This window comes from Bison bison, unplaced genomic scaffold (genome assembly GCF_000754665.1).
Source record: "Bison bison bison isolate TAMUID 2011002044 unplaced genomic scaffold, Bison_UMD1.0 scf7180017864068, whole genome shotgun sequence".
NCBI classification, from domain to species: domain Eukaryota; kingdom Metazoa; phylum Chordata; class Mammalia; order Artiodactyla; family Bovidae; genus Bison; species Bison bison.
Genome location: NW_011494640.1, coordinates 12,692,893 through 12,703,678, shown reverse-complemented (window position 1 = coordinate 12,703,678; position 10,786 = coordinate 12,692,893). Strand labels below are relative to the sequence as shown.

At 45.1% G+C, this 10,786-nt stretch overlaps 2 protein-coding genes across 3 annotated transcripts in view; both read left to right on the top strand.

The window, feature by feature from the left end:
- Window positions 1-223: 223 nt before the first annotated feature.
- LOC104986471 (glycerol kinase) lies at window positions 224-2,054 on the top strand. The gene has a single exon (XM_010837071.1). It carries the CDS (start codon window positions 227-229, stop codon window positions 1,886-1,888), a length of 1,662 nt encoding a protein of 553 aa, XP_010835373.1. The 5' UTR covers window positions 224-226; the 3' UTR covers window positions 1,889-2,054.
- Window positions 2,055-3,379: 1,325 nt separating this feature from the next.
- Window positions 3,380-10,786, top strand: part of MOGAT1 (monoacylglycerol O-acyltransferase 1) — a 30,211-nt gene continuing 22,804 nt past the window's right edge. Inside the window, exon 1 of one of the 2 annotated variants that reach the window (XM_010837070.1) lies at window positions 3,380-3,858. In XM_010837070.1, coding sequence (XP_010835372.1) covers window positions 3,765-3,858 — 94 coding nt within the window. In that variant the 5' untranslated portion in view covers window positions 3,380-3,764. The remainder of the gene's footprint in view (window positions 3,859-10,786) is intronic. The other variant, XM_010837069.1, reaches the window with a different exon arrangement.

Sequence of the window (10,786 nt, the reverse complement as noted above, 5' to 3'; positions counted from 1 at the left end):
GGGCTTTGCAGAATGTGTGACATGGCGTATACTCAACATTCCCAGTAGCAGTGGTGGGAGGTCCAAAGTCTAGAAGTGGAAGGGGCGGGGCGAGAAGCTTGGTGCAGATAATGCGTTCTGAGGCTGCGCGCCGCTTGGCCCTCTGGGCTCGCCGTCCTCCCCTCCCCCGCCGCCGTCACCTGGGAAACGGGACGCGTTCGCCCGCCCACCGACCGAAGCTAGTTTCATGGCAGCCACGAAGAAAGCAGTTTTGGGGCCGTTGGTGGGAGCAGTGGACCAGGGCACCAGCTCGACGCGCTTTTTGGTTTTCAATTCAAAAACAGCCGAACTACTTAGTCATCATCAAGTGGAAATAAAACAAGAGTTTCCTAAAGAAGGATGGGTGGAACAAGACCCTAAGGAAATCCTGCTGTCCGTGTATGAGTGTATAGAGAAAACGTGTGAAAAACTTGGACAGCTCAATATTGATATTTCCAACATAAAAGCTATTGGTGTCAGTAACCAGAGGGAAACCACTGTAGTCTGGGACAAATTAACTGGAGAACCTCTATACAATGCTGTGGTGTGGCTCGATCTGAGAACCCAGTCTACCGTTGAGAGTCTTAGTAAAAGCATTCCAGTAAATAACAACTTTGTCAAGACCAAGACGGGCCTTCCACTGAGCACTTACTTCAGCGCAGTGAAACTTCGTTGGCTTCTTGACAACGTGAGAAAAGTTCAAAAGGCAGTTGAAGAAGATAGAGCGCTTTTTGGGACCATTGATTCATGGCTTATTTGGAGCTTGACAGGAGGAGCCCGTGGAGGTGTCCATTGTACAGATGTAACAAATGCAAGCAGGACGATGCTTTTCAACATTCACTCTTTGGAATGGGATAAAGAGCTCTGTGAGTTTTTTGAAGTTCCAATGAAAATTCTCCCAAATATCCGGAGTTCTTCTGAGATCTATGGCCTAATGAAAGCTGGGTCTTTGGAAGGTGTGCCCATATCGGGGTGTCTGGGGGACCAGTCTGCTGCATTGGTGGGACAACTGTGCTTCCAGGATGGACAAGCCAAAAACACGTATGGGACAGGCTGTTTCTTACTATGCAATACAGGCCATAAGTGTGTATTTTCTGAACATGGCCTTCTGACCACAGTGGCTTACAAGCTCGGCAGAGACAAACCAGTATATTACGCACTAGAAGGTTCGGTAGCTATAGCTGGTGCTGTTGTTCGCTGGCTAAGGGACAATCTTGGAATTATAAAGACCTCAGAGGAAATTGAAAAACTTGCTAATGAAGTAGGTACCTCTTATGGTTGCTATTTCGTCCCAGCCTTTTCAGGCCTATATGCCCCTTATTGGGAGCCCAGTGCCAGAGGGATCATCTGTGGGCTCACTCAGTTCACCAATAAATGCCATATTGCTTTTGCTGCACTAGAGGCTGTTTGTTTCCAAACCCGAGAAATTCTGGACGCCATGAACCGCGACTGTGGAATTCCACTCAGTCATTTGCAGGTGGACGGAGGGATGACCAACAACAAAATTTTGATGCAACTGCAAGCCGACATTCTGTATATCCCTGTAGTGAAGCCCTCGATGCCGGAAACGACTGCCTTGGGAGCTGCCATGGCAGCAGGGGCTGCAGAAGGGGTCGGCGTGTGGAGTCTCGAGCCTGAGGATTTGTCAGCTGTCACGATGGAGCGGTTTGAACCTCAGATCAACGCCAAGGAGAGCGAAATTCGTTATTCCACATGGAAGAAAGCTGTAATGAAGTCCATGGATTGGGCTACCACTAAGTCTTCAGAAAATGGTGACACTGGCATCTTCAGTAGTCTACCCTTGGGCTTTTTTGTAGTGAGTAGCATGGTAATGTTAATCGGAGCCAGGTACCTCTCAGGTGTGCCATAAATAATACCAACTCCTGGATCCCAAAGATCTTGACCTAAGGAGAGAATTCAGTGATTCTGTCTCTTAATGTGCTGACGCTATTCATAGACTCTGATTTTATTTACAAGCCACTTGCTGCATGACCCTCCAAGTAGACCTGTGGCTTGAAATAAAGAAAATGGGGCCGAAAAAAAAAAAAGTGATTTCTCAATTAGGAAAAAAAAAAAAAAAAACCCAGCAAGTTTTGCATACAAAAAGTCACAAACTACTCCCCTGAACTACTCAGGTGTTGTTGTTTTTATCCAACTTTCTATTAAAATGTTGAAGGAGAAAGGGGCATGGTGGGGGGATTGGTAGTCAACTATGTTGATTTGCCCTGTTCCAAACTCCCTCTAGCAATGACTTGACAGCTACCTCCCACTTGGTGTTGGTCAACTCTACAGTAAGAATTATAAAGAAAATGTAGTGTGTGCTCATAGGATGAGGCACAATCTGTTATTTAGTTGCAAAGTTGTGTCTGACTCTTTTGCAACCCTATGGACTACAGCCCACCAGGCTCTTCTCTCCATGGGATTTCCCAGGCAAGAATACTGGAATGGGTTGCCCTTTCCTTCTCCAGGGGATCTTCCCAACCCAGGGATCCAACCTGTGTCTCCTGTATTGGCAGGCAGATTCTCTACCGCTGAGCCACAAGGGAAGCCCGAGGCACAATTTAGAATCACTCCATTTATTTAGCATATCATAAACGGAATCCTTCCGTGGCAAATCTTAGGGTAAAGACTTGAACCCTAAACACAGCCTGCAAGGATCTGATTCGTGGCCACTGTTTTTGCATCATTTCACTACAATCTCCCTGTTCTCTGAGTTCCCATTATATTTGAATGTATGAAGTAAATGAAGTATATTTATGTACTTTAGTTTCAGCCACAGGACCTTTGCACATGTGCTTCCCTTTGCTTGAGTTAGATTCACCTTTATAATTAAATTCAAGGTCACTTCTTCTGAGACTGACCCTCCAGTCTAAGTCCTAGAACATTCTCATTCATTCACAGTAGGGTTTCACTTTGCAATTACACACCCAATGGTGTGGTTAATTTTTCTTGTTTCTCTCCCCTCCCCACCCCCACCCTCCAATCTCAATTTGTACTGAGAGCAGAATTGATGAATGAGCTAGTGTATGTATCCTCAGCGCCCAGATTTGTTCCCGGCAAGTGATAGGTATTCAATAAATGTCCAATGAATGAGTAAGCGAAAGGTTTCCAGGATAGGTGTAGGAATCTGAGACACAAAGCTGAGGAGTCCCCCAGAGTTTGGGAGTGGTGTGGGGGACACAGACCAATAAACAGATGGGTACCGAGCTCCAGAGAAGCTAACGCTTGCTCCTACCTCCAGCTGGTGGGAGAGCCTAACCCTTCTCCAGCTGCAGACACTTTAGGAGGAAGAGGTGGGTTTAAGGGCGGATGCTGAAGCCGGACGCACAGTAATCGATCTCTGAACAACGGCCAGGGTTCGGCGGAGATCCCCGGGTTTCTAGGCTAATTGCAGGAACCCGAGTTGCCGGGCTTGGGCAGGTTGCCAGCTGACCCCGCTTGCCGACCCTTGTGCCCAGCGTTGCGCTCTCTCTACGGCGCCCTGGCGAGTCAGCCAATGCGCTCCGGGCGCCGCAGTTGCTCCCGAGCCCCGGCGCTCGTGATTGGTAGCCCCCAGCCTCAGCCCCGGCGGGCCCTCCCACCCAAGACCAAGTCCAGTCCGCGCCAGTCCCGGGCGGTCGCTGCCTCCTCTGCGCTCGGGAGCCAGGTGCTGGCCCGGGCGGCCGCTCACACTTTGCAGGCGCAGCGGAGCAACGAGGTCCCAGGCTACCGCGCTCAGCGCCGCCCTCGCTCGCCACGGCCGGGTCATGAAGGTCGAGTTTGCGCCACTCAACATCCCGCTGGCGCGGCGGCTGCAGACGGCTGCGGTGCTGCATTGGTTGCTGTCCTTCCTGCTGTTCGGTAAGGACGCCTGGCCGCGCAAGATCCAGGCGAAACCGCGCGGTGCTTGGGGCTCCGTCTGCTCCTTTCCGGACCGTCGTTGTCGGAAACTCCAGGGACGTTCTTAGACTCTCCAGCCCCACTCCCTTTGTAAGCCTAATCTGTCAGATCACACGGGGCGTGGGTAACTAATTTGGGATTCCCCTCTTTGATTCATCCTTTCACGTGAAGCTCGTAGCGAACGACTGATTTCCGACTTAATTTTCCCCAGTGCTGTTTTTAAAAATCGAGGCGTACCTTTACCCCAAGTAAAAGGCCCAGATTTACGGCTCGATGGGTTTTGACACATGTATACATCCAAATGGAACCACGACCCAAGCAAGCTGGAAGACATGGCACTTAAGCCTCTCGAAGTAGACAAACTCGTTTATTGAATTACGGGTTCGGAAATGGACTCAATGCCCAAGGATCTGAAACCTGATCCCTTCCTTCTCTCCACCCTAAGGACAAATATCTTGGTTAGCTTCTCCGTGTTGAAGGTTTCCGGGATGCGGAAAGGTACCTTGTTGCGGATGCACCATGCACTAGTTGGGCTGGGTGGCCTCTGCCTGTAAATAATTCAACCCCGGAGAATGTTGTCCTAGCCGGCTCTTAAATTAAGCCCAGGAGAGGGCAATGGCACCCCACTCCAGTACTCTTGCTTGGAAAATCCCATGGACGGAGGAGCCTGTTAGGCTGCAATCCATGGGGTCGCTAAGAGTCGGACACGACTGAGCGACTTCACTTTCACTTTTCACTTTCATGCATTGGAGAAGGAAATGGCAGCCCACTCCAGTGTTCTTGCCTGGAGAATCCCAGGGACTGGGGAGCCTGGTGGGCTGCCGTCTATGGGGTCGCATAGAGTCGGACACGACTGAGGCGACTTAGCAGCAGCAGCAGCAGGAATACACAGGAGCCAGTCACTAGATGGGGCAGGGGACTTACCTGTGCGCCTTTCCTCCGGGTATTTGTTCTGCTGTTGGAGTAAACGGGTTGAGGGGGTCAGGGTAAAGGGGGGTGGTATGAGAGCACAGGAATTATTGGGAACCTAACCGCTCAGACAGGACTGAGCGACTAACACACACAGCCGCTTCAGAAGACTAGTTATTTGTATGCTCGAAGACCATGGGCTGTGCACTGGAGGCCGCAGTAGCAGTAATAACTCATTGCACTGTAGAGGTTTACAGTTTTGAACCCTCTTACATTTTGAATGTCTTGGATCGATGGTTCTCAACCTAGGCTGCAATTAAAATGACTGGAGAACTTCCTTTAAAAAATAGGATGCCCATAGTCTCTCCCTAAGAATTTTGAATTCATTTATTTCAGAATGGAACCTGCCCATGGGGATTTTTTTTTTTTTTTTAATAAATTCTCCCAAGTGCAGCTTGAGTTTACTAAAAGAGGAAATTGAAAGCCTTAGCTCATTAAGTCCTCCTAGGCCAGACTGTTGGGACAGCATTATATTTTGTTTTGCTCTTGGTCAAAGTACCATTGAGATAATAGCTACACTTATCAAGGCCTTGGGGTGTGCCAGGTGCTCTCTGCCAACTACAAATGGGCACGTGCCGCCTACCTCTACAGTGCTAATCACCATACGCTGTTAACCATGTAATCTTTACCACAGCCCTTTGAGGTAAGGACTGTGCCTTCTTGCACTCATTGTACAGATGAAGGAACCAAGAGGTCGAGTGAATTGTTCACGGGTTAGTAGGTGGTGGAGGAGCTGGGGGCAAACCTGAATACTCTACCCAGACTTCCTGCTTTAACCATTCTGCTGTCCAGTTTAACGTCTTGAACCTGGAGACTGACCTCACTCACCAGTCAGCACATCTCTGATAGCCTGCTGTCTTTTCCTTCCATGGCCCTTGCTGATGCTTGTATCTGTGTATGTCTGTGGCTACTTGAGAAAGGTCTGTATTGCCATCCATAGGTAAGCAGAATTTGTCACTCTAAAATATGTTTCTTTGGTTTATTAATTATTTGAAGCTGGTTATTTTCTAAAAAGCACCAAACAAAACAGACAAAACAAAAAACTCTGAAAACCCAGCAGGAGTTACCCTTTTGTAAGTAATATTCACATTTATAAGAGGAATCTCTATTTGTAGTTGTGTGTCCCTTGCTGTAGGAAAGAGGATGACCAAATCTCTAGAAACCTATCAAGTGGAGAAGGGAGGGAAAATGGAGAAGGGAGGCTTATGGTTTGGTTACTTGGTTATGGGGAGGGGCTGGGTGAAGATGGAACCATAGGGCGAAAGCATAATTAGGGAGTTTGGGGTGGACATGTACACACTGCTATGTTTAAAATGGACAAGCAACAAGGTCCTACTGTATAGCACATGGAAGGAACTCTGCTCAGTGTTATGTGACAGCCTGGATGGGGAGTTTGGGGGAGAATGGATACAAGTGTGTATATGGCGAAGTCCCTTCGCTGTTCACCTGAAACTCACAACATTGTTAATCAGCTACCCCAATACAAAATAAAAAGTTAAAAAAAAAAATAGTCTGTCAAGCCACTGTAGTCTGACTCAAATTAGGAGTGGTGGGCCATGTCCAATCCACTCACATGTGGTATGTGGAGCTCTACCACTCACCTTGTGACCTTCAACAATTACTATGCCTCCAAGGAGCCAGGTTATCTGTTCTGCAAGATACCTTCAGGATTCCTCTGCTATTTTGGAGGGCTAACTTGTTCCTCAATTATCTATTGTTGTTCAGTTGCTTAGTTGTGTCCAACTGTTTTCAACCCCATGGATTGCAGCCTGCCAGGCTTCCCTAAACTTAACCATCTCCCAGAGTTTGCTCAAACCCATGTCCATTGAGTCTGTGATGCCATCCAACCATTTCATCCTCTGTCATCTCCTTCTCCTCCTGCCTTCAATCCCATCATCAGGATCTTTTCCAATGAATCAGCTCTTCACATCAGGTGGCCAAAGTATTGTAGCTTCAGCATCAGTCTCTGTATTTCTTCTAAAAGGGAAGTTGGAGCTAAAACCTTGATGAGATTTAGGTGAAGTGTTTTTGCCAGTCCTATTCCAAGGTGTTGCTGGGTGCTCATGTCACATTATGTCAGATCCATGTAATGTCCAGTTGTCCCATTATTAGTGTCTAAGAGTGGTCAGTGGGTCCAGGTAAGAAGTAATGTGAGGGCTGGTAATTGACATGGGTGCAGATAAAAGTTCCTCATTGACCAATGATCTTTCACCTAGTCTCTGTTAATGATCCTTGACTAGATTAACTTTTATTTGGGACTACAAAATGGTAATTTTCATATTGTCTCATTCTTTCTTCACACATTAGCTAGAATTCACACCAGGAATAATTTTTCCTATCATCTATGGCCATCGCTTACCCTACAATTCCTTTCTTACAGGGAAGATAAGGATAAACACTTATTTCTTTCAATTTTAATTATTTTAAAGAGTTGTAATATCTCCTTTCAATGGTGACAGAAATTTTATTAACTATGTCTTTTAAAATCTCTAAATGAAGATCTTGGAATGCATTTTTCTTTCCACCATCAGGAAATGGGTTTAAACTATTACCAATAGCACTTGAAATATATTTTTTAAAATAGCAAATTGTTTCATTTAGTCATGAAATCAAATACTCTTTCCTTGAGATAAATGTTAAGTGCTTGTTTTTCAATCTTACAACATTGTATTAGTTTTAGGTATACAACATAATGATTTGATTTCTCTGTTGCAAAATGATTTCCACAAGTTCAGTTAAAGTCCATCACCACACAGTTACAATTTTATTCTCTTATGATGAGACCTTTAAGATTTACTCTTAGCAACTTTCAGATATACAATATTATTAACTATAGTCACTATGCTATACATTACATCCCCAGAACTTTTGATTTCTAGTTTCGATTTCCATTTTTCTAATGAGAGATGTTGAACATCTTTCCATATTAAGCTATCTGTCTTCTTTGGACAGGGAGGCCTGGTGTGCTGCAGTCCATGGGGTCGCAAAGAGTCGGACACGACTGAGCGTGAACTGAACTGTCGTCTTTGGAGAAACATGTGTTTAAGTCTTCTACTCACTTTTTGACCAGGTTGTTTGTTTTTCTGGTATTGAGCTGCATGAGCTACTTGTATATTTTGAAAGTTAATCCTTTGTCAGTTGTTTCATTTGCTATTATTTTCTCCCATTCTGAGGGTTGTCTTTTCCCTTTGTTTATAGTTTCCTTTGCTGTGAAACAGCTTCTAAGTTTAATTAGGTCCCATTTGTTTATTTTTGTTTTTAATTTCTGTTACTCCACAGTTCATTTGCTCATTTGTGTCAGACTGTTTGAGACCCCATGGACTGCGGCATGCCAGGCCTCCCTGTTCATTGTCAACTTCCAGAGTTTACTCAAACTTATGTCCATTGAGTTGGTGATGCCATCCAACATCTCATCCTCTGTTGTTCCCTTCCCCTCCTGCCTTCAGTCTTTCCTAGCATCAGGGTCTTTTCCAGTGAGTCAGTTCTTCACATCAGGTGGCCAAAGTATTGGAGTATCAGCTTCAGCATCAGTCCTTCCAATGAATATTCAGGACCGACTTCCTTCAGGATGGACTGGTTGGATCTCCTTGTGTCCAAGGGACTCTCAAGAGTCTTCTCCAACACCACAGTTCAAAAGCATCAATTCTTCGGTGCTCAGCTTTCTTTATAGGCCAACTCTCACATCCATACATGACCACTAGAAAAACCGTAGCCTTGACTAGATGGACCTTTGTTGACAAAGTAATGTCTCTGCTTTTTAATATGCTGTCTAAGTTGGTCATAGGTTTTCTTCAAAGGAGCAAGCATCTTTTAATTTCATGTCTGCAGTCACTATCTACAGTAATTTTGGAACCCCTAAAAATAAAGTCAGCCACTGTTTCCACTGTTTCCCCATCTATTTGCCATGAAGTGATGGGACCAGAAGCCATGATCTTTGTTTTCTGAATGATGAGTTTTAAGCCAACTTTTTTTTTTTTTTCTTAAGCCAACTTTTTTACTCTCCTCTTACACTTTCATCAAGAGGCTCTTTAGTTCTTCTTTGCTTTCTGCCATAAGTATCACATCATCTGCATATCTGAGGTCATTGATATTTCTCCCAGGAATCTTGATTCCCAATTGTGCTTCATCCAGTTCAGCATTTCTCATGATGTGCTGTGCATATAAGTTAAATAAGTACAGTGACAATATACAGCCTTGACATACTCCTTTCCTGATTTGGAATCAGTCTGTTGTTCCATGTCTAGTTCTAACTGTTGGCTCTTGACCTGTATACAGATTTCTCAGGAGGCAGGTCAGGTAGTCTGATATTCCCATCTCTTGAAGAATTTTCCATAGTTTGTTGTGATCCACACAGTCAAAGGCTTTGGCATAGTCAGTAAAGCAGAAGTGGATGTTTTTATGGAACTCTCTTTTTTGATGAGCCAACAGATGTTGTCAATTTGATCTCGGGTTCCTCTGCCTTTTTAAATCCAACTTGAACATCTGGAAGTTATCGGTTCACGTACTGTTGAAGCCTGGCTTGGAAAATTTTGAGCATTACTTTGATAGTGTGTGAGATGAGTGCAATTGTGTGGTAGTTTGAGCATTCTTTGGCATTGCCTTTCTTTGGGATTGGAATGAAAACTGACCCTTTCCAGTCCTGTGGCCACTGCTGAGTTTTCCGAATTTGCTGGCATATTGAGTGCAGCACTTTCACAGCGTCATCTTTTAGGATTTGAAAGAGCTCAACTGGAATTCCATCACCTCCACTAGCTTTGTAACGATGCTTCCTAAGGTCCACGTGACTTCGCATTCCAGGATGTCTGGCTCTAGGTAAGTGATCATTCCATCATGGTTATCTGAGTCGTGAAGCTCTTTTTTGTACAGTTCTTCTGTGTATTCTTGCCACCTCTTCTTAATATCTTCTTCTTCTATTAGGTCCATACCATTTCTGTCCTTTATCAAGCCCATCTTTGCATGAAATGTTCCCTTGATATCTCTAATTTTCTTGAAGACATCTCTAGTCTTTCCCATTATGTTGTTTTCCTCTATTTCTTTGCACTGATCACTGAGGAAGGCTTTCTTATCCCTCCTTGCTATTCTTTGGAACTCTGCATTCAAATGGATATATCTTTCCTTTTATTCTTTGCTTTTCGCTTCTCTTCTTTTCATAGTTATTTCTAAGGCCTCCTCAGACAACCATTTTGCCTTTCTGCATTTCTTTTTCTTGGGGGTGGACTTGATCACTGCCTCCTGTACAATGTCACAAACCTCCATCTATAGTTCTTCAGGCACTCTATCAGATCTAGTCCCTTGAATCTATTTGTCACTTCTACTGTAAAGCAGAGACATTACTTTGTCAACAAAGGCCCATCTAGTCAAGGCTATGGTTTTTCCAGTAGTCATGTATGGATGTGAGAGTTGAAGTATAAAGAAAGCTGAGCACCAAAGAATTGATGCTTTTGAACTGTGGTGTTGGAGAAGACTGAGAGTCCCTTGGACTGCAAGGAGATCCAACCAGTCCATCCTAAAGGAAATCAGTCCTGAGTGTCCATTGGAAGGACTGATGTTGAAGCTGAAACTCCAGTACCTTGGCCACCTAATGCAAAGAGCTGACTCATTTGAAAACACCCTGATGCTGGGGAAGATTAAGGGCAGGAGGAGAAGGGGAAGATAGAGGATGAGATGGTTGGATGGCATCACCGACTCAGTGGATATGGGTCTGGGTAGACTGTGGCAGTTGGTGATGGACAGGGAGGCCTGGCGTACTGCGGTTCATGGGGTTGCAAAGCATCTGGGTGACTGAACTGAGCTAAACTGAATGGTCTAGTGGTTTTCCCTACTTTCTTCAATTTAAGTCTGAATTTGGCAATAAGAAGTTCGTGATCTGAGCTACAGTCAGCTCCTGGTCTTGTTTCTGCTGACTGTATAGAGCTTCTCA